This window comes from Calonectris borealis, chromosome 1, assembly GCF_964195595.1.
Source record: "Calonectris borealis chromosome 1, bCalBor7.hap1.2, whole genome shotgun sequence".
NCBI lineage: Eukaryota > Metazoa > Chordata > Aves > Procellariiformes > Procellariidae > Calonectris > Calonectris borealis.
The window spans coordinates 218,387,957-218,412,808 of NC_134312.1; the positions used below are offsets into that span (position 1 = coordinate 218,387,957).

Sequence of the window (24,852 nt, forward strand, 5' to 3'; positions counted from 1 at the left end):
TAGAGGAGTAACCAATTATACACATCACTATCTTGAGCTGTGAAATTTTGATTCGTGCCCCCAAAAGATTAGAATATCAATTACAAATGTTGTGCAAGTGCAAAAGATAAGTGTGAAGCTGATCCCCACAAATAACAGAGTTAAATCGCTTCTTCCGTCTTTAACTTAAGCCTCATTGTGGAAAAAGCTTTTTTTTTTTTCCATTTTATATATATATTATGCATTCTGTTGCCACCTCTACAGGAGTGTAAATTCAGCATCCCGAGCCACATGCATACCGACAACGACACAAACGCCAAAGGCTGATCATAAATACTACCATATACCTCTGCTATAGTCATTCTCATAGCACTGACAGGTGAGGGCTCAATATCCACCAGCTGCACTGCATTAAAGCTCTAGATGCAGAGATTGCACAAGGATGAAAACACACAGCAGCAAAGGTTAGAAAGGCAGGGCAAAGACAGTTAGAAAGATTCTGCTCACTGACAAGAACAACCAAAAACTTTATGTAAATAACTGACTCTATACAAAGGAGCTGGAAGAAAAATCACAATCACAGTTTGTTAAAATGGAATGACAAAGGAAACTGTGTTATAGATGTTAGCATGTCTGCAAAAACCACTGTTACGTATCTATTAACAGGGTTCTTGAATTTAATCACCTGAACTGGAGATCAAGACATTTCTGTCCAGTTTACTAATGAATTCAAGTAATAAAAAGCTGCACAAGGGTAACTTTTTTAAAGAGCTAGACTTTTAAACTGTTATTTCTTAAAATAGTAATGTCGGGGGGACATCAACAACCCACTTTTATTAAAGTGCTGTTTGGAAATGTATTTGCATACTATGATTTACTCAATTTTAATGTCTTAATGATTACTTTGGAAGCAACATATGCACCAAAATAGTATTTTCCGAGATTATTTTGGAATGCAATGTTTTAACAGTATTCTTTCTAAATCAATAACTTCTTATATGTATGCATGAATATTCATGGAGTAATTTAGAGGTATATGGACACTTTATTTGGCACAGCAGCACACATGTTGTAGCCCAGTATTAGTGAATATTATGAGAATCTCACCAGCATGATAAAAAGCTAACAAAATGTAGTAAGAATTACGCTGAAAGCAGAGAAATACAGGACTGCTAGTCACAATCTGGAAGCAAAAAAGATTCTGCTCTTCCCTGGATGACGTTGAGCCTGTTTGATGCTTTTGTTATGATTATCTACCTACTGCAAGCAGATTTGGTGGAATCAGGCCACTTTCCCTTTCTTTTCCAAAAATATAGCATGAGGTTAAACCAGACTGGGATACCAGTGAGCGCTATTCTCTTACCCATTTATAACAACATTCTTAAAAATAGAGCAGGAACAAATAAATGAAGGAATTCAGCAGGGTTCTTACAGTGTCACTGTCACTTGGTTGGAACTGGAAAGGCTGCGGTTTGTGAAACACAGAGTTCTCCTGTAAAAACAGCTGTAGATTGTAATCCCGCACCACCTGAGAAAATAACAAATGCCATTTAGATCCGTTATTTTGTAAACTTGAAAAAATGCCACAGTAAAATTAGCACACTATTTCAAACAGAGACAGAACCTTGAATGCAACAAAAGGAAATGCAGGACCTGATTCTGGGCAGTACTACCCACAGTTATTCAGAAGCGACTGGCAGGGCACGCGCTGAACCACAGAGACCTAAAAAACACCTGCCATTAACCAATGAAAAATGCTACAAAGGTAAAATGGGGAAAAAAGTCAACTACGAAGTATACAGTATGTGGTGTCACCACCATAAATATTTTTCTCTCCTCTTGTGGATAATTTCATGTACACAGTTTGTTCTTAAGCTGAAATGTCTTATTTTTACACAAATTATTAATTGCAGGCGTTGAAAAGACTATTTGGAATAACGCATACAAAATCAGTTGCAAAATTCAACTCTTTATACTAAATTGCTTTCAGAGAAAACTCTCATAGCTTGCATTTTGCTAAACCAAAACTACTTCAGCTACTAAATTTGTTTAATGATACATTTCAGATAGCATGACATGTATCCCTAAACAAATCTCTTATGTCACAATTTACACATATTTATAAAGAAAAACTCAGTGATTGCAATATGCAAAAATAGTACCACTGGTTGAAGAACTCTAGATAGTATACACTGCTTCAATTGACGAAAATGCGTAAATAGCAACATGAAATTATAAAAATCTACTACCAAACTGAGGGCTTCAATGTACTGAAGTGTATAATAAGGATGGTATTTATCCAGAAATAGCAGCAGCATTGTATATGACTGAGAATTCTGATTACACTGTATGTACAATAGTAAATACAGCGTGTTCTCCAATGCATCAAAATGTTGATGCTTGTGTTACCGAAATACTGAACTGTAAAAAATTAATCTTCAGTTAAAAAAAGTAAATAGTCCTCCAGGGCCAATAATGCACTCATTTAAAACAGTAAAGTACATAATTACTGCACCAATTTGAGCAGTTGAACGTAAACACATTCAAATGCGTAGAAATCATACAGAGAAGGCATACAGGGAGTTTGTATTAGGAATTCCCATAAATAGAAATCTGGAAAATACTAAAGAAGGAATCATCTGCAGCTTCGGATGATGCTCAGCAATGGCACTGAGATCATGTCATGCAGTCTTCACATAGTCCTTTAGATATATGTGAACACTGAACATAGCACAGAACTCTGTGCCATGTCAAATATATGAAACTATTTTAAACCAACTTCCAATTAGAAAAAAACCTGAAAGTGTAGTTACTGAGGACATGAAAACCTATAAAGTTATTTTAATGCAATAAGCTTTCACTCCAGACCTCTAACTCAAAAGCAACTCAGTTCTTCAAAGAAGAAAAACCACCTTTACAACAGCACTCGTAAGAAATTTTCCCTCAAAGCAACAATACTTAGTTATGAGAACAACTGTTATCATAACGTGAGACTTGGGAGAGTGTGCAAGTCCAGCAAATTAATACCCCGGAGCATTTTGCACAATATATTTGACAACTGTTAAAAAGAAAATAGAAAGACACCTAAGGAACACAGTATTCTCATGATCAAGCAGCAACTCTTCCAAATGGATTTCCTGTTATTCAGAAATTAAGTCAACGTTCTCACGCAGTTTCTTTATGAAGTCAATGTCAATTGACATGTTCAAATAGACTTGACATCAAATGTTAAATATATACCATATGCAGAAAGAAGGCATAGTCAGGGATGTGCATAAATGAAATTATTTGCCCTAGGTTGGTGAAGCTTCCTACCAGAAACATCACAGAAATGTTATTCAAAACAGCAAATGGAATTTCAGAAAATGTTCCAAAGAAAATCAGATTTTTTCCAGAAGAGAAGTGCAAGAAGTACAAGTCTTGAATAAGACTGTTCAAGTGAAAAGGAAGTTAAATTGCATTTTCATATGCTCAGTGTCAGAGGGTAATATTTCCTGGACATGCCAGAGGAATGACATGGGTCACGCCAACCTAGCAGTAATAAAACCTCCAAAGCTGCAACAAACGATGCTACAATAAACTGTGAAAAACCTTCGTTTTATACAGAAAACTTGTTTTTGAGATGTCTCCCTCAATCTGCATTAGCATTAGGTGACTGACAATCTCCCGAGCAGCTGAACACAACACAGCCCTGCCCATCTGAAGCAGCCACCTCTGGCTCTCCGACACTCAAGAGGTAAGCAGGCACTTCTGGGAAGCAACTTGCCTTGTTCTAAAACAAATACAATTTAATTCCATCCTGTAAACAAAAACATAGTTTAGATGGAAAAACTAAAGCACTTCGATCAATGATCTAAAGTGACTTTTCCAAACGTAGCTTGGCAAGCTTGTGATTTTGTACTTAAAACTAACAAAAAACAGGTGAAATACTAAAAAAACACAATAAATATTTAAATCTTTGCTTTGATAGCAAGCTGGGTTTTATTCCAAATTACTAACTTGCTAACAAATTTGTTACATATTTAACAGTCAAGCTACTTTTGAAACACATGCATAGCTTTTGATGTAGAGTTTCTGCGCCAGATTCACCTCTCCTTTTTGTGCTGATTCCTGCAACGTGGACCTACAGGAAATGCTTAAAGTTCAAAAGAAAGGATGAGCAAAGCCGACGTCCGTGGAATAAGCCACCGATTAACGCATTTAGTATTTCAGAGCAAGACACACGTTTTTAGTAGTAATGTAATACAAATTTTTCTTCTCTGCATTCTTGAACTACAAGAAAATTGGTGCTGATGAGCCATAAACCAGTTGTAAAAATCCTGTTCTGACCTGACAGCTGTATTTACATTTTTGTTCGTTCTCCAGGCATTGTACTAACTGAGTAAAGCAGAAACAGAACTATTTTCCTCAAACATACAGCATGACATTACTGTATAAAATAAGCCAGACCTGCAGGCTTCTGGCCACACAGAGGCTTGCTAACACAAGCTCTCACAAGCTCAGCGCACACAAATATACGACGAAGGTATTCCTACGCAAATGAGCTGTTTAGAAATGACAGTTTAGTTAGATGAAAGTCCCAGACGGGCAATACTCCAAATATTCTGATCACAAAGCACTGAATACAATATTGAGAAATTAACTATGAATATGTAGACATTATATAGAAGCATATTTATTTAAAAGATTCAAACCCAGCATTTTTGGGGAAGATATTTTAAGCCGACTTGAATGACGTACACCAAGGTAAATTATTGAAAGTCTTTTTCCAACAGAAGATAAAATGGTGTTTTCATTATCTTTACAGTTGCTGCCAAGTAAATTCAAAGACAAGCTAGCACGAAGCCAACTTTTAATCCACTCGCTTTATATCTAATAAAGTGAGAGTTAGCATGCTTGCAGGTGAATAAGGAACATGTTAAATATGTTGTTTCTACGTAAGTCCCTGCATAAATGAGCTCTGTTTCTGTGCAGGTGGTTAAGGTATCCGTATAAAGGAATATTATGACTGCACCAAAGCAGCTTGTTTGAGCTCAATGGCAATTATTTTTTTTTTTTAGCCCAGCAGATGAATTATTTAAGTATCAAAATTATCCTGGAAGCAATCACGTATTCCTGATTCTGGCTGCTCAACAAAGCAAACAAACCACGTCTATGACAAGACTCTAACCTGTTTTCTGTATTTGCCATTCTTAATTCAAAGGAAAAAATGCCATAATGTTTTGTTTTTTAAGTTGACAGTCAATTATTAAGAAACGATCCAAACAGTTTCACAGGGCTTTACTGTGATGGATGACTAATGTGGTTCCAGATTACCCAGTGCAGAACTCAACTGCAATTTCTCTTTCCAAACAGGCAGAGTGAGTATAACTGAACATCTCTTGATTGCTGTTCTCTAAAGACTTGTACTGTGTAAATGCACTCATGAGAATGCAGCCTGGGTGGCAATAGGAAAAATTCTCCCTGAGAAAACTGTCTAGTTTCTTTGAACTTAATACCATTCAGGAGTAACCAAAAATAATAACCATTCAGTTTTGTCATTATTTTGGAAGCAAATCTTAAGCCTGGGAACTTATATATATGCTGTAAGTATTCAGTTACAAAGGATCATTCAGTAAAAACTTACCCTGCTGGAAGTCTCCAGTAAAAACTGGAATGTGTTTTGTACAGCTTGGCATGTCTCTAGTTCAGTCCTGCTGAATGCCATTAAATAATCCTTAAGGTGATCATATACGTTTCCATCAAGAGCCTGTATGAGAGAAAGAATTTGAGGAAATTAAGAAAGAAATTAAGAAAAGCAATGTGTACTTTTGTATATGATTAATATTCATGTTTAGATTTGTAAGATGCTCGTATAATTTCTTTTAACACATATTCACCTGTAATTATTAGCCTGGATAGTGACAGGTGGACATCTTTCATTTTTGACAAGGAGGAATGACAGTGCTTAATTTCCATTAGATGGCACCACAGAGCACCGTAACAATATCACATTATATTAAATTATTTCCATCCAGTTGTGTAATATGGCCATAGCAGAGCAGTGAGGTCAGGTTTGGATAAGTGAATACACTCGGGGAGATGTCATTTATGTCAAGAAAGGGACCTAGTAAGTGCAAGGATATGGGGCTTCTACCAGCCCGAGCACTCTTCAAGTCACTGTACCGCACTCCAAATGACATTTCCAAGACACTCAACATCTGTATGCCTCAGATACACAGCTCTTTGCTTATTAAAAACTGCTGATCAATAGCTGCCATTTCACACTAGCACAACACTTCTCTTCTGTGCACAGAAATACCAAATACGTAACAAAAACGTATCGTAAACTTAGTAGTCACCAGAGGATGACAAAGTTCAAACTCAAAAGCCCTGTTGTAACCAGAGCCGTAAAATCACATCACGTGGCCTAGGTTACACGTAGGTTTCATGCAAGTTCTGTATGTCTGCATGTACGACTTTGCAAGTGACTGAACATTTCATTTAAATGTTCAACTCTGGATATATTTAAATATCTATTTCACAGATATCCATTTCAATAGTATACTCATTGAAATAGCGTATACCAGATTTCAACAGATTCAAGAATGCATTTCTATATAAAATTGCATTTGATTATATAAATCACTTTGAAAAGTCAGGGAGGAAAAAATAAAGGTGAAATTGTGCAAGCCTTAAGAAATAGTTCCTGCCCCAGCAAAATCAAGCCCAACATTTAAGACAAGGCTAACAGACACATGTAAAGCAGACACAAATCACTCAGAAGTGACGACGAACAGCAGAAGAGATTTTCCTTCTGCAAAAAGGTTTCACCCACCATCAGCACACACCTACAGCAACCACCAGATGAAACTGAAACTTAACATACAGACATCCTTAGTGAAGGATGCTTTGAGGAAAATAATAAAATTGTGCGACTGGAATTCTCGTGTCCAAAATTTTATATCCAAAATCCACTTTATACTACGCTGTTTTCTTCTTCCTCCACCTACCAAGTGTAAAGTACTTCCTAGCACAGGCTGACTTTCTCCTTCAACCTTAGACATTAAACCTGCCTCAAACTTGCTAGTGCAAAAACCACGGCCATCAGAAAACAGACAGACAGGCCGCCATGCCAAACTAGCAGCAAATACGGGAATTTCTTTCAAGCCACCACAATGTGGCCGGCTCACTCAGCCATGCTGCCCGCTACCCGTATCAAAGGCCGCTCTCGAGGGGTCAGCAGCCAGGGCAGCTCCTTGAGGCCCCCAGCCACGGAAGGCTCTGTTAAGCGAAGGAAGACACACCGTATGGCTGGGAAAGAGCTATAGGTTAACTTCTCCAGGCTCTTACAAGTGATGTCAGCTCTACCAAATACACCGTTAGGCATCATTTTTTTAAAAATTCTTACTAAAATAATTACGTAATATGAGCTTATGGCTGGGATGATCATCTGACAAAGATGTCAGGAAATTCCCAACTGCAAATCCATAAAAATCTACAGCTACAACATATGCAGCTTCAGTTCTTGTCTCTCTTGGTATAGGCACAGCTTTACTGGAATTCATCTTGCAATGCACATTTAATTCATAAGGCATAGTCCTAGGTTAGCATGAGGATTTTAACACTTCGTGTGCTTTTATAACGCTAAAGGGATGAGCTCTCAGTATCATAGTTACATGAGCGCCAAAGTTAGCATCCCATTTCAAGGGCATTTGTTTTCACATCAGATACGTACAGTCCCAATAGCAGGTCTATCTTGCACTTTCAGAGAATACAAATGACGTATAAAATTGCCAAGACTGGTTGTGCGGTCAGGAGAACTGCTGCACGACCATGGCAATCCTGAAACTCCCCCAAAACGGAACTTGCAGACTTTTATGATCGAGCATATCTGTTCCTAAAGCTTTTCAGATCAAACACCGGGCTGGAGAGCAACTCTGCTAATAAATGTAAATAAATAGTTTAAACTTGGCAAAGCAATTATAAATGCTCAGTTTGCAGAGCAGCTGTGATTTTTTCATTCCAGTATGCTATAAATGAGTATTTCAGAGCTCACTCTCCCTGCCTTCATATCAAGCCCATATGTTTTTTTTATGTTAAACCCAGCAGGAGGGGTTCATGTCATTTAACTTAAGACTTCTACAGTGCAGACATCTACGTTGGAGTTTGTCACTCTAGGTCCTTTTTAGAGTCAATGGAGAGAAGCTGGTACTTCTGTGGTGTGATTCATCTCCCTCTAAGATAGATGGTTAAAATAGGTCAGACGAAACGCAGCATGCTAAGTGCCTATTCCTCTTCACTGACCGTAAATAGCGCCCAGACAATTAGCTTAGATATACACGTCTACACGGTGGTCATACAAAGCTGGGTGAGATGAAGCCCATCTCAACATGTGTTTATTCTCTGCAACTATTATCTACCAAGCACTAGGAATTAAATTCTTCCTCTACAGCTGTATTCTATAGTTCTAGGAATATAAAAAGATATATAAACTTTAATTTCATTTTTCCCTCACTCCTCTTTCAGTGACCACAGCTCTGAAGTTTTGTGCTAAAATGCCAGAATACCCCCCTCAATGTGATATAGAGATATAGAAGAAAGATGTATAAGAAAGAACATCAAAGTGTGTCAAAACATTAGGAAGCATACAAATCTATCGGCATGTGAATACTGCATTAAAGCCCTTCTCCTTTCATTAATTAAAAGCAGTTTCAATATGATGAAGTTTTTAAATACCGATGAGAGCTGCCAGATTTGAAGTTATTAAAGTCAGCACAACACAACACAGGCACATTTGTCAGCCAAGTACACCCACAGCTAAGCGCGCAATCCAACACACGCTAAAAAACTCATCGTTGCACAGAAAAAGTGACAATCCCATCAGTTATAGGATTAGAGAGCTGGCTGGTTAAAAATTGCTTTCAATATAACGTAACTATTCATTCTATAAAATGGTAATTATTATATCAAGCTGGATATGTTAATATTAAAACAAAAGATTTGACTTGCTGAACTATACAATGTAAATTAACATTCATGTAGGATTTTATAATACCTAATCTGAGCCTCATTTACTTACAAACACTCTAACCCAAACCACTGAACATCACAATTTAGGTTAGAAATAAAAAGTCTTTTCAAAATTTCCGATCACACCACTTGAAGAGAAAACTGGGGGGGGGGGGGTGGGGTGTGTCAAAAAAACCCAACACACATTATTTCACTACAATGGCTTTTGTTCTCTTTCTGAATCTCAAAAGATTACTAAATCACTTACTGTATTACAATAAGACTGAAAAACCTGTCTTTTTCCAACCTCAAAAGGAAATCAAGATTTTTTTTTTTTTTTTTAAACAAATCTGGCATTAGAACTAAGACAATATGAAGTTAAGTACTATGGAATTACCATTTCCAAGGATAGAAAAAAGTCAGTGTTTTTTAAGAAATAATTTCTTTACAGTGAAATTGTCATACTAAAGGCAAAAAAGTACTTCCCCGAGTCCAAGCTTTAGCAGATAAAGGCTGAAATTACGACTGACAAAAATTGAAACTGTTAACAAAGGCAATGGATATACAAACAAATTAAAGTGTATTTTTATAAGAAATCCTATACATTAATTCAAATCAAATTCAATAAAATGACGAGGGGGGGAAGAACATTTTTCTGATTTCAACATAAAGTTTCAAGTATAATGTAACATATTTTTCCTAGGAACAAAATTTCAGTCCCCATATAGATCATCATTTTGAGGAGGTTTTTCTTTTTTAATTCAAGAGACTATATTAACCATTTTAGGAACTAACTTCTATTCTATTCTAACTCATATGCGTTGGCTTTAATCATTCTATGTTCTAAAAAGATTTCCTCAAAAGCAAAGATGTAAATAAAACTATTTTAGATATCGTTAGTATATTTGGTTGCCTTTGGGACATTGCTCTTAATCTAAGATGATAATGCACGATGTAGAAAAGACACCGTGTTGAATGTTTCATGTTCATTCATGTAACTTACTTCGAGGTCTCTTCACTAGAATATTTACAGGTCTCAGTCACATTCCATTTAAAAATTACCATTTCAATTTCTTGGAGAAGACGGAGAACAAGCTAAACTACTATGCATTTTTTATTTTAAAAGACTCATTCCTTCTCAAATCCCAAAGAAACAATGGAAATTATTTGACCCGTGCATAATGCAGACCAAAGTTGTGCAAAGGCACCAAGGGCAGGTCTTCCATTTTATCTCATTTATTTCTGAAATATTCCTGTTATTCTATTCATGTTTGTCTTGCACAGAAACTGCTAAGCCATGCTGAAGCTTTACTAATATTTTTACAGTTTAAACTCAGGTGTTCAAATTAAACCTCTCATTTAGTGATCTGAATCCACCAGGCACCAAAACCTGGACCTTACAGTACCAAGCTAAAAAAACACAATTAAAACCACACTTGTAATGCCACATGTGTTTTCACTGACTAATTTACACTAGCCTCATCTGAATCATCACTGCCTAGAAATAATTTTATATTTTTAAACACAAGTACTTATATTTTTGTATATTTTTGAACTCCCTAACCCTCACTGGAACCCCACTCTTTCGATAAGACGACCATTGTGGATCAAATGAAGTTTTCACTTGTAACACCCAACCTTTTGTGAGTTAATGTAACTCAACAGTTTACCTGTGCTAATTTTCCCTATGCCGAACATTAAAAACCTTGACAAATGCTTCATAAGCTGCCACCACTTTGCCGGAAACAATATAGCTGATGTTGAAGGCAAAGAATTTCCTTACATGGGTGGAGGTAACATAAAATTAGACCTGACGCTGCCCCACCCGGGCTACAGTCTGAAAATGAGAAGATAAGGAAAAGTTTTAAATGAACTGAACAAAAATCATTGTGTTTGTGGAGTGATAACTTTTCTATGAAGTCAATGGTATTGCATCAGGGTAATGTGACGTATTTTCCTGTTAAGTAATCAAAGCAAACCCCTCAAATAAAAAGGGAGACCCGTACCACAGATGCTTTCTCTCTATTTTAGGTAGCCTATTAAAAATTAAAACTAAATTCTTATACCACCCTATTCTCATTTGCATTAGAAACCCTGTTTTATCTATCCCTGATCTGTTTTGTTTTGAAAACAACCTGTAAGCCGTTAAGAACAGGGACTCTATTTTTCATCCTGTATTTTCCGTAACACTACTCTAAACTTTTTCTTACTTAACATTAAAAAAAAACCCCAATATAAATTACATAACATGCATGCTGAGTGAAGCTTTTTGAGTGTTTGTGTTTAAAACTCATGCCTATAATCCATTAAATAAACAGTGTGATCTCACGAACGGTGCAGTCTGGGAATTTTCAGTTGAATGATTTTGGTAAATGAGACTCCAAGTGTTTTCATTTTTATATGCAGATATCTCAGAATACAAAAAGGAACATAAAAAGGAAAGGTTGGGGTACGTACAACAATAGCTAAATTGTTAACAGGAATTATTACTATTAAGACATTAGCTTAAGCACCCTTCTGGGTCTATGAGAGGTTAAGAACAAAAGTAATCTGTATGTATTTTATCCCAAGCATAGCAACATATCTCGTATTATTTGACAGTGAAGGATAGAGTATTTTAAAAACTCATCTAAAACTCAGAAGTAATAAAGTCAACAACTTGAATCAGCTGGCTTTGCCGAACTCAGCAGTATTCGGATCCGTGATACGTAACAGCATTTCCCAAGGACACTGGGAGAGAAAGGAAGGAAGGTCAGGAAAACCCATCTTTTTCAGTTAACAGTTACATTCCACAGTGATTTTCCCTTAAAAATGCTGATTCCCGGTAGTAATTTATTCTAGGTATCATTTTCTTGTAATATAGAAAAGGAGCTTGCTTTCTTTAAGTCTTTTTTTCTTTTAAAATTCTTCCATCGCTGCAGTATTTGTCACTACAGAAATACCCTTCTCAATCAAGACATCCTAACATAAAAGTAAATCAGGTCTGTGAGTATTTGTCAACAAAACGCGACTTCTATATATAAATTACCAACAAACCCAAGATCAAAGCAAGAGAAGTGTCCCTGAACAGCATGCCTGCAGCAACCGTGTATCTGCTGACATAAAACTAGTGCGAGCTTCTGCATTTCTCAGTCATTGCAATCCTGCAGGAACAACTGCACGGTGTCTGCACCGATCACGATACTGAAGTCTGAAGTCCGACTTAAAAATGACTGGAAGCCTGCTGCCTAGCCTGCCCTTTACAGGCTCAGCATTCGATAAAAATCCTCTTTTTCTGCTAAACTGTATGTGCAAGTAGAGAAAGCTGCTAAGAAAAGCTGATGACAAAAAACTACTCTCTTCTTTGGATCAAAAAGTTAGTGCTGAATTTCTTCAGCCTAGAAGGAGAAAAGACCACCTAAGCTTAGCTCTGTAAAATCAGGATTTCAAGTTACGCAGTAGTACAGCCCCACAGTTTGCATCCAATGCAAAACAGTGCTAAGCTAAGGCCATAAAATTATCTGTATCCCAGGATAATCTTGCACATCTAACGCTGCTGTAGTGGTAAGCCCGCTTCATAGAGAGGTCCAGGTCCAACTCACTCTTGGTGAAGTAACTCTAGCTAGTTCTGCCTGCGAACATCCGGAATTTAGTGGGGTCCCACAGAAGGGAAACACAAGTACCCTAAAGAAGACACATCTGCACAGAGCAAGGAAGGACTCTCTTTAATTTGAGGCAGGCAGCTGCTACTCAAAACGCAGAGCTATAAGAGAGTTGGGACCAGTCCTAAAGAGGCAACTGTAAAAAGGCGGACAAGAATGAAACCCTTGATTTTTCTTAGATGACTGCTGCTATGCAGCTACCTGGGATGTGGACAGGGAAAAAAGTTTTCTAAATCATGATTGAGTAACACCAGCATTTGTTCCTTATCCAAGGTGTGCATTCCTGTGCAGAATATTGTTCATCTGCTCATGCTGATCCCTTCAACACTTTGTAAAAATTAAATACTGCAGCAAAACCACTCTACTTTTACTTGAATTTCCCAATTAAAACTGCTTTTGATTGCTTCCTCTGTAACATGGCAATCTTCAGCTCTACTCTGGAAGTATTTCAGTTGATACCAACCCTAAAGTACAGGTGGACAGCCTGGGGTCCTGGGCACCTCAGTTGTCCTCAACTCCTGCAGCACATAGTTTCTTTGAATGTCAAGCATTGTCAGAGACAAAGTATCAGCCAAAACAAACAAAAAGGGTAGTAACTTGCAGACATTTTTACTTTGCTAGCCCTTACTGCACTTAGAGCAAACCCTTCTACTTCCCCAGCCACCAACCTGTTCATATCTCCTTGAAATTAAGAAGCTTTTGGCCCAATAACTCAAGAGTCCCTACAGAAAGATCCTCTGCCACCTTTCTGGCTTCTGCTCCTTCTTGCAGTTTCATAGAAAATAATTTTAAGGAATTTCTGTAACTGTCTCGCTGTACTGTTGCTGTCAAGCTAATTAGCTTCTCCTGTTTCTTTTTATTTTCTTTTTCTTGAATCAACATCCTGCATGACTGCATGTTCTTCAGAAGTACATTCTTAAACAGCCAGCTGTGAACAAGGAAGCAAAAGATATTCCAGAGACATATCCATACTGCTCAGGAGCAGAGAAATGATAAAAAAATCTGGGAACGAGTGGAATTTAAAAAAGCAGACCAAAAGGTAGAAGAGAATATGATGAAAAAGGCTGCAAAATGCATAAAACACTCTATTTAAATCAACAAAGGTTGCAGAAGCTATCTTAGTTTCCTCATCTTTTCTCCCAACCCAGAGAAGGAGCTTTCATCACGGCAAACATGGGAACAATAAACACTAGAAGACAAGAAGTGCCCTGACTTCTGTTTGCTTGCCTTTCAGCTCGGTGCTCATAAACACACTTTGCACTTTCCCTTACCCCAGAGCTTTGTATTTTCTAGTGTCAATAGTTTTGGGCTTGTTTGCAAGTTCTTTGTTTGGTCTCATTAGTCACTTGATGATTGTTCTGCACATCATTTTGTTCCTTTACAATTTAGGCAGGGTCATTGTTTTTAATGAAAAAACCTTTGTTGCTGGTGCTCTGAAGTCTACTCTGAGCACAGAAAAACATGGAATGGCCACCAACAGATGCCCATCACCCTCCCCCAATCCAGAGACAAAGTTCCTTTAAAACAAGTATAAGCAAAATTAATGATAATATTAAGTACTCCTACATATGCCTCCACAGATCTCATGGCAGTCCCCTGTAGTTGTCACATTTAATGATGAGGGTCTGGTAGGTGAACACAGGCACTGAAGGAAATCTCCTTTGGAAATTCTTCTTATTTCTTTGGAAATAATTCTTTGCCCCACAAGGCAGATTGCCGTGAGAGCTACCTGATGAAGATAGCATTAAATCAACACTTCAGGGTTCAAGAATAATTCCACTTACATCAGTGGGAATACCCTGATGTAAGATTGCCATAAGAAAGAAAACATCAGATCTTCAAAAATTCTACTGTATAAGGCTTAAAAAACCTGGAAGATGAAAACAGGTTCTTTATAATCTAGAAATACACCTCCTTTTCCCAGGAGCTTTTAAGTGTCATCTCCAAAGACTTCTTGGACCTATTTTGCTTTTTCTTTCATAGCACTGGAATAAATCCCAAGGGGATCCTTCTTCTGACACGACTAATTTTCAATAAATTGCACTGGTGCAATCATCTTTGCTTTTGTACTTCCTCATTCTTGGAAAAAAAAATTCTGGCTCAAATCCAACACTCAGAAGAAGGCTTTGTGGCAGACTGTCACCGTCACATTATCTTCATATCTGAAGAGTAGTCTATACTGTTCCTACCAACAATATTTGGCTTCCTTCACACGGAAAAATGTATATTTAAATCATTCAGCATTTTGCCACTGATTTCTGATATTCAAGGATTCTTATGCTGACCACATCATCATCATCGTAATGACCGCTGAACAGCAGTGGAGTATGCGGTGTGTCTAACAACTGCAGCTGGCTTTCTTATTTTTTCTTCAGTAGGAAAATGTACCCAACAATGAATTATTTTGTTGCTCCGTTTAAAAAATACATATATATTTTTACATAATTTGGAAGGTAGGTTAAAGAAATGTACTTTGTTCAAAAATGGGCTAGAACCATGATGATTCTTAGCTCCTACAAGATTTAGTCACACACAAACACAGACCCATCTCCAAGAAAGCTCTTGAAATTTTTCCTTACTACAGACTTCCACTGTGTCAAAAAAATCCACTGTGGATTTACCAGCAAGTCTCCATATAAGCCTCATACTCCAGATGAAACATCCTTGACTCGGACACACTAGCTCTTCTGCATAAGTCTCAAAATCCTCTATGTTCTACAAGAATATAGACTAAGGAACAGAAACCTTAAATTGACGCAAATGTGCATGTGAAAATGCATTTCATACCAAACCCCATGTTTCTTAATAGTTAAAAATACTCCCTTGGCAGATAAAATGCATAAAAAAATGTAAAAAAAAAATCAGATACCGATCATTTGCATTCCTTATGAGCTTTTATTTTCTCCTTTGCATCCTTCCATTTTTTTAAACATCTGTTTTGCCATTACTGTTTTTAGTTTTTGTTCAGTTGATTCAATCTCTGTATTATCATTTTAACAGCATTTTGTCCAGTGTGCTTTTCATTTACTTCTTCAAATAAATCCGTTGAACAAAAACTTTTCTGCTCCAACACAGGCTGTTGTTCCCAACCGCTATTTGGATTTATCACTTCCATATGTTTTTTTTTCTGTACATGGGTTTAAAGTTACCTGTCACTTCCAGTAAACTATTCAGTGAACAGGCTTTTCAAAAGATATTCTTCTAAGTTTAGTGATGGCAATATTGCAATATTAAAAACTTGAACAAATTTTACCTATTACTGAGCATTTCAGATCCTTATCATGCCAAAGACACACAACCTGCAGTTTGACACGGTCCTACAACTGTAACATTGCACTGTTTAATCCACAACACAAAGGGTCTTTTCAGGATAATGAAGACATTTTCCAACTCAAATTAAAATGCATTTTTTAAATTTTATATTAAAATGTCAATTAATTAAACAGTATGAAAAGGGCAGAGCATACTTCATACAGCAAACCCCGTGTTCCTGAAAAGGCACTTTACTAAAGGATTACTAAATACTCTCTACCAGTCATATTAAAATTTAAGGACCAAAGCAAGTGAAACTATTTTTAGGAATTTTTTGTAATCTACACAAGTAAGCAACATGTTCTTAAAAGGAAAGTAGCTCAGAGTCACAATACTGTGATTATTGTAATAATTATAGAAACATAGAACAATGAAAGAAATTATCTCAAGCAATAAAGGAAAAAACATCATAGGGGTATGCCAAAGGTATAGCAGCTGCATTGCAGCAGAAAAGATTAATTCATGTTTCCCAAAGGTCGCTCGGGAATTCCACGTGCCAATTATGCTTTATTACTTTTAGTAGTCCATTCTCATTTATTCCCAGGGGAATCATGTTAACAGTTTATGCATGTACTCCTTACAAGCACTAGTGGGGGAGGAGAAAGATAATTTTGGTCTGAAGTCTGTAACTAAAAATATTGTGAAAGGTTTATCTCTTTTAACCAGATCCCCCCCACCCCCAACACAAAGTCTGGCACAAAAAAAAACCATTACAAGCCGTATTCCTAAACGGGTATTGATGGGTTCATTGGTTGTACCATTTTCTCCAAAAGCCGACAGTATTTTATAAGCTTCTACTATTTGATACACGACAGCGATGGTTAACAAAAATCAACAGAAAAGTGAACAAAATGGGATCAGGTGGTGTTAAACTATCTTTTAATTAAATCACTTCTTAAGCATGGCCTGACTGGAAACACTTGAATATATTTTACTCTCATAACATCATTTGATGAACGTAATTGCATTAAAGTAAGCTTCTTTTCAAACTTATTTCAACATTGCTGCACACTCTATGATTAATACTCAAACCCTTTTAAAAACTACTCAATTTCACAATAATACTGCTCAGATGTCCTAACAACACTATACGGTCAGAATAGATCAAGCAAAGTTTAAATCACATAGCAAGAGATGTCCCAAGAACCTGGTAGGCTTGGGATTTCTTTGATACAAGGCTATCTTTAATACCTAGTCTTTGCTATTAAATAAATAGAGACTTTCACCAAAGTTAATTCAATGAACACTCTCTCTGACATCCCCTTTTAAATTTGAAATGGGCTTCTAGACCAGCTACATGGCAGGGTCTGTGTTAAACGTGAACGCTGATACATAGAATTTAAATAGAGACATTCGCACCTGAAATCACATATGCATACCATAAAAATATACTATAATAATCCAACTGAATGAATGCCCATTGAGGAGAGCGAAGCATGACAGAAATGGGTCAACTATTAAAACTTGTTGAATTATTTGGGTATACACATAGTCACAAATATTTCTGAAGATTTTACTTAGAAAAAAGACGCTTCTCACTCAGATTTGCTGTCTTCTTTTAATTCACCTTTTTCTTAGGACTCCATATCTTTTTTAACTTCTCTTTTATTAAATGGAATTCTCATCTATTAAATCATTATATCTAACGTCTAATATAAAACACTGAACAATATGATTAATAGAAGCAGTTTAAAAATTTTATTCCTAATATTCTTTAGCTTGAACTAGAAAGTTGATTTCTACCTATCTCCACATACCTGGTTTTATACTTCAGTCAAAAGTAGCTTCTCCAAATAAATTTAAGCACCTAAAAATCAGGATGTTATCATGATTCTTTCAAACAAATTTTCTCCCAGTATCTTTAGATCATTTTCAGCTCCCATAATTTTGAGTTATGCGAGACTGAAGTCCTTGAATCTAAGCATGTAAACGTTCCTGAAGTTTCTGAAATCCATTAAGATTTTTAAAAGGCACTATTTGAAGGGTGTTGCTCGATGCTTCTGGACGATGCTGCTGCCAAGGGGAAAGCAAGTGCACGCACAGCAGACGGGGTTCTGATGAACCAGCTGCACTGCACAGGTTCTTCCCATTAACAATGAGCAGCACTGGGTATACCAGAGAGACATCATTTCTTTTAATTAGCATTCAAGTCGTATGAGCAGTTACCTTAGTGCTTCAGTAATTTGCAAAACATTACAAAATAATATCCTTGTTCAGTTGGACTAAACTGTTCCAGCTAGGCAGTCGTCCGGCATTTCGGATCTAATGAATCTACTGGTAGGGAATATTTGCTTCCCTTCCACGACAAGGGGGTTTATCCTAGCTATAAAGCATTTTTAGCAGAGATGACAACTTGAACAGATGGGATTTTTTTTTTTTTTCCTGTATGAAAACTAGCAGGTAGACAGACAAATCATATTGCAGGATTCCCCCCTCCTCCTCCTCCTCCCTTGACCGAGCTTTTCGGCCAGCTTTCCAATCAATTATCTCCCTAGCAATTTGTAAATGCTAAATAGGAATTTCTTGCCTCCTAATGCCCTTCTGTGGCCTAATTCCAATGGCGCATGGATCAGCTCCGTTCATTTCCTTTCAGAGCAGCTCACACTGAAGGAACAGTTCTCTCCTCTAGTATCAGCTGCACGCCCCTTTCGTTGCTGATGGAGCCCTGAGCCATTTACTGACCTCTCAAAAGGAGCCGAAACCCGATGTTGTGTGTTGCCTTTTGAGCGCGCGCTGCAAGCCACGGCACCCGTAAAGGCTCACAAGCACAAGCCCAGAATTCAGCTGCAGGAAGAGATCCCAAGGCAAGAAACTTTTCTAACGCCTGTGCCAAAAACACAGCTCAAACAGCCATTGTCCACGCAGGCTATGACAACTGATGACCCGCTCCTCACCTCCACCCATCCATACTAGCGAACAACTACACTGTCACCAAACGGACTCATGTTGAAACAGGGAAGCAAAGCTTTTGAAGCTGAAAAAATAAAATTTTTGACACAATTTGACAGCCGTACCCTATGTAAACCTCCTCAGTTCTGTAAAAACTCTCACCAGGTTTGCCTCCCTCCAGTGTGACACTGAGATGCAAAAAAATAGATTAGAAGCCATTTTTTCAGTAACTTTTTTCAGGATTTAATTATGCTTCAAATTCAGTGTAACGTTTTCCATCTCACACTTACCGGGCTTGTGCTATTTTGGGTCTTATCTCCTTCTTATAATTCCTCTATCTCTTTCATAAGTTAAGTCACTCAGAAATGTTTTCTCCTGCCATTGACGAACAAGACACTACATCCGTCCTCACAGTCTCCATCAAAAGATGGTCATTATAACATGTTTTGTCTTCTTCTAAACCGCTTTCCGCGCTCCTTGAAGACAACAAAATCTATAGCAAGACTGGGCTTCAAACACTTTTCAAAATTTTTCTACCATTCCTAGAGGCTTTGGTAGAGGATTAAAAACAGCTCATCTTTGCCACTAGCTCCAATGCGTCTAGATGACCACCTTCAATTTGCAACCTATATTGGCTAAGTTTCATCAAAAATGCAGTATCTAGCAAGACAGCTACACAACTAGGTACTTCATTTTTTATGAAGCAGCAGTTATTCACAGAAACCTTTGGATTTCACTTTGAATCATCCAACGGAGCATCTGAATGTTTTCAGTACCAACTCCATTATCACTTTGGTCCTAAATAACCAACTCTGGGGGCACAGGACTGCTTGTTTCTCATATAGAGAAGCCCTACAGACTGCCATTTAGTCCACAGTTTCAGTAACATTTATAGTTTAATATCTCATTTAACAGGACAAAACCTGTGCACATGCATTCAATTTTAAAAACGGCACATGAGCTTTTCACCGTTTCAGTGTAAATATGTGTAAATTCCAGGTAACTCACTAAAACATTGGGTGGTTACAAGTAATAGCAAAGAAAAATGCCAAGGAAAAAAGTATCTCTTCCCTTGCGTCTTCAATTCTTCAAGTGAACCCGGAGTTGCTAAAAACAAAAATCGCAACCAAACAAAACCCCATGAATGATCTGTTCGGGATGTCTGTCTCCATGACTTCTAAAGTAGGAATGTCGCATGTTTCTTGTTAAAACTTTTCGACGTAGCCCCACCTGCCTCCCAACTAGAGCACACCAGGTGCTTCCTGAGTTTGGTTATTTCTCCGCGCTAGCTACAGAGCGACTCAAAGGCATGCAGGCTGCTTTCTGCCAGAGCCAAGTATTTCGGGAACCGTTCTTATTGTATTACAGCGCGGCTTTGAAACAAGATGGCAAGGTTTCATTTCCTGTTCAGAATGGGTAGTTTTATGACATTTGACAGAAGAAGCTTGATCTAAATCCTAAACGGTTTCTACATAAAATCTTTAAAAGCCAAAAAAAAAAAAAAGTTTTAAAGTTTTCTGTTAACTCCTTAAACTAGATTTCTCAAGAAGACCGCCGGGACTCTGTTAAAGTACCTCCTTCCCGATCTTAACCCTTGCACTGCTTTCCTTGGGCCCTTTTCCAGCAGTGATTTTGAATTTTTGTGGCTTTCCAGTCATTTTCCTTGTTCTACTGCATTGCATTCAACCTTCATCACTGATTATTTCTCTTTGTTCCTTCCCAAGTCGCTCCCACCCACTGCACCAACGATACCAGCCTCCTGTTAGCTTTCTCATATAAATACACCATGACTTCTTCTACGTAACCTCCTATACAGGAAATACCTTTCATGAGCATCTGTAAAATCACACTACATTTTTCGCAATCAACCCTTTTCTAAAGTTATTTCTGTCAAAATGCCAAAGGAAAACTTGCTGACAAGTTAGAAGCATTATCAAGAAATAGTTTTATTATCCCATGAAAAATGATTATTGTTTTAAGATAATTAAGCAAGTTGCCCTGATTTATACATTAGGCTTTGCTATGCTCTGTCTTTACACTATACACTCCCCACCCATGGAGCAATAAATACTTAAGTCCCCTGGAAATAAATAGCCTTTTTGGACCAAATGCTTAAATAAGGAATTGCCCTGTGGTTAAAACACGAGGTGAGACAGAGCTGACTGTCATCAGGCAAATGTGACCATCGCTCAGTTTTTCATCTGTACAACAGAAATAGTTGTGATTCAGACCCACTCTTTTGTCTCGAGTTAGCTCGGAAAGGCTGTGTGATGAGTAACGTGATCTTCCAGGGTGCAAGCAGTGGATTTGAAATTGAAAATATTAGATGCTACCATAGCTAGTGGTGGCAGTACCACTTACTGTTAAGTCCATCTAAACTTCCCTTGCTTGTGATTTTGCCAGCATTACCACCAGCAGTAGTTGTCTTTCCGGTGGAAAGCCTCTTTCACTTCCCTGTAAATGTTTACGCACAGTCAGACAGAATATAAATGCTCAAAACTGTAGTTAGCACATATTCAATAGACTATGAAGAAGCTAAATGTGTCCAAAGAAACACTTAGGTATCAACTGGAAAGTGTGATATATGAGCATTTAAGAAAAAGCCTAAATAAGAGAGCACAATTTTGTATTAATTATTCAACAATTTATGTGGATGCATAATCACACTACAAATAGGGCCTTATTAAAGGAATTAATTTCCCCAAGGTTTTATGTGCATGTATGCACACAGACTGATGTCCCTGGAAGGGAAAACAGCATCGTATCAGCTATTATGAACCCTACAATGAACATCTTCGGGAACACTTATATCATGTGTTGGGCAACAGCCTCCCTTCACTAATCCTCCATTCACAGGAAAGAACATGAGAAAGCAATGCACACTCATCGATCATCTCTAAAGGAAAGTTACTGTGCCCATCTGATACTGTAGATAACGCAATCTATGACTGGCTTAATTGTAATTACAAAATATTTGTGGCTTGCAGCTGACAAGAACGGGAAGCGAAACAATAGTTCTTTCACTTACATAAATCCCCTCTACATTTTAAAGGGAGTATTACAGGATCTTAAAAGAATAGCTAGTCCTGAATTAATAAAAGAGATTTATAGAAGAAAATGGAAACCTCTGGTGACTTCAAAATTATTTTATCTTAATGCTATTTTTTCATTTAGGACAGAATCTCCATTTTAGAAAAGTAATTCCCTGGGTGCTTCTAAATCATTTTAAAAAGCATAGAACAATAACGTGTACGTAAAATGATTTCTTACAGCGATAAGATTGGTTCTGCTTGTTCTGGAGTCTACAGAAATATGCACTCATGCAAATGTTAACCTTTTATTTATACAAGACACACACTGGCCAGCCTTTGCTAGGATAACATTCCTGAGACAATTTAAGACCTTCAGCTAACATGTCAACTTACTTTTCAAGTCAAATAGAGTCACTAGAGGAAAGAACTGACTGCCATACACAACCTATTAATTTCTGGGCATAAATCAAATTATTAACTGAAAAGCACCAAGTCCTCAATCTCGGGTCATTTTTATAAACACTGCCAGCTTCAGCTGAATTTCATTTGTGCAAGTCATGTTTGGAGTCTGTATTTACATTTGTTTCAAGTGATCATTAAAAGTGCTCAGTAAAAGTGGTGGATGACGATGCTGAAAACACAGACGTCAGCTCAGCTTCACAAAAACTCCCGACAATTCTAATGAAAAAACAGGGTTCATCAAAACATGAATATTCTAGCACTGTTGGCTCATGCAGTTATTCCAGTTAATGGCAGAAAAAACCCAGAAACTGGAAGTTAGGGGTTCCCAAGCAGGATCTTCTTAACAGAAAATGTTATTTCACCGAATCAGAGAATAATTTAGGTTGAAAAGGAGATATCGGTCCAACCTCTGCTCACAGCAAGGCCAAAGAGATCAGGTTGCTCAAGGCTGTGTCCAGTCAAGCTTTGAATGTCTCCAAGGTATGACGTTCCCTCCTTCCCCGAGCCCCTGTTTCTGTTTGACCACCTTCATGGCAAAACTTTTTCCTTACATTTAATCAGAATTTCCTGTGTTCCAATGTGTTCCCTGCCTGCCATGCCATCACCTTCAAAAAAAAAAAAAAAAAAAAAAAAAAAGCCTGTCTCAGTCTTCTCCATACGCTCCCCACAAGGTAGTTGTAGATCATTAAGAGAGTTAGTATCTCCCTTTCCTTCCTTAGGCTAAGCAAACCCAGTTCTCTCAGTGTCTCCTCCTTCATCATGTGCTCCAGGTACGACACTCACTCTTGGTGCTCAACCCCTACTCACGTTAATCCTCATGACTGCCAGCTCATTCCTCAGAAGCCAGACAGATCTCTTCCTCTCTCAGAACCCTTTAAGACAGTGCTTAAAAACAGGCAAAGATGTGAAAAACATAAACATCACCTGTAATTTCAAAAACTGATCTCTCGAATTAAAAAAGCAATGCTGTAACATGTCTCAGTATCATCACCCATGCATAAGTAAAGATCTGTTCCAGGGAAATTACGTAACATGACGTTTCTATTTAAACCTGCCATATCACCGCAAGAACTCTGATCAAGAACAAGAGCCAAATTATACAACTGCACTTCCTCATGTCAAGCAAACTGGAAAGTACAGAAAAAAACAGAAAAGATGACTGATACTTATAACAATATAAAAAACCTTACTGAAACCACTTAGACAAAAAAATAGCAAAGCATGCTAGCTTTTGACACTACTCCTCCAACGCAGTCCTCAACGCAGTCCTTTAGCTACAGAGGTGACTGTATGGTTGGCATCAACCATGAAGCTCCACTGATGACCTAGCTCTACAAAATACGTTTGAAATCTTAAGGCAGATTTTCCTTAAAGATTTCAACTTTGAAATATAAGCATTAAAAGGGAAACCCTTGAGAGCAACAGGTTTTGAAAACACACCAGAGAAACAAAATAAAAGACTTTATTAAAATATTTCACATTGTGTCAAAGACCTTGGTTCGTGTGAAGCTCAAAGGAGGCAGTCCTGAGCCCCATGACTCGCATGCGCACACGTGCACCCACCTGCCACAGGCTGTAATGGAATAAACTGCTGAGGTGGCGCTCACGTCATCTATAAAAGTCTAGACTTTGAAATCAATTTAAGTTTTAGTTCTCTCTTTCTACTAAAAATAATCCAAGAATTATTTAAAATGTTCATGACGCCTCCCTTTTTTTTAGACCAACATTTCCTCATTATAAGTTGCTTTATAAAGTCATATTCAGAGGTGGTTCATGAGAGGAACTTACAGAGGAGATAAGAGTAGAGTAGTAAAAAATGAAATGCGGTAATAATAAAGTTTCTAAAAAGACAGGTATCAAAACAGCCCTGAATTTACTTCAACCATCATATTACACTTCCTTCTGACCTCAGTTTAAACTTCCGCAGAAGCCTGAGCACCAGGCAGACAACTTAAAAGGGTTTACAGAATGTATCTTAGCAATCAGGTGATGGCAACTGCTCCTAAGCAGCTTGTCAGGAAACTGGCAAAGAATAAAACATTACGATGCTTTAGTCTATGCTTCTTTTTTTTTTTTTTTAATTTCACTACAGAGTTTGAAATGCAGAGCTCAGGTCTGTGGCATAACTTTGTTGTATCCAGATGGAAATTCTGGACATAAAGGACAGATACAGAAGAAGGCAATAGGATTAAAATATTTTCTAAAGGGAAATCTAGAATGGTTTGCTTCTTATTTAGTAGTGTAATTGGTAAACCAGGATGGCACTGTAGAAACAATTCTCAATTCTTTTAAAAATGCTGGAAGCATTTTCTATTTTCTTTCTGACCATCTCTGTTTTGTTTGTGATGGCTTTCACCGTTACAAACACAGTAGAGTGAATCATTTTTTCTTCTCTGCGTAAAATAAAGTAACATATTCTAAGCTACTGAAAATTATCAGAAGCTGTATGTCACCAGGAATCCTGCCAATGAAAATGTCAATTTGTTGCCTGTTACAGAAAACTAAGTATGGCCACAACGTATATGTGCAATTCATTTGTCACGGGA

General features: G+C 37.4%; 1 protein-coding gene across 2 annotated transcripts in view; it reads right to left on the bottom strand.

The window, feature by feature from the left end:
- The window catches only part of FCHSD2 (FCH and double SH3 domains 2), a 165,230-nt gene that overhangs the window by 38,044 nt on the left and 102,334 nt on the right, over positions 1 to 24,852 (bottom strand). For both annotated transcript variants that reach the window (XM_075140363.1, XM_075140362.1), the window contains exons 9-10: positions 5,606 to 5,728; positions 1,412 to 1,507 (exon numbers count right to left, since the gene is read on the bottom strand). In XM_075140363.1, coding sequence (XP_074996464.1) covers positions 1,412 to 1,507; positions 5,606 to 5,728 — 219 coding nt within the window. The remainder of the gene's footprint in view (positions 1 to 1,411; positions 1,508 to 5,605; positions 5,729 to 24,852) is intronic.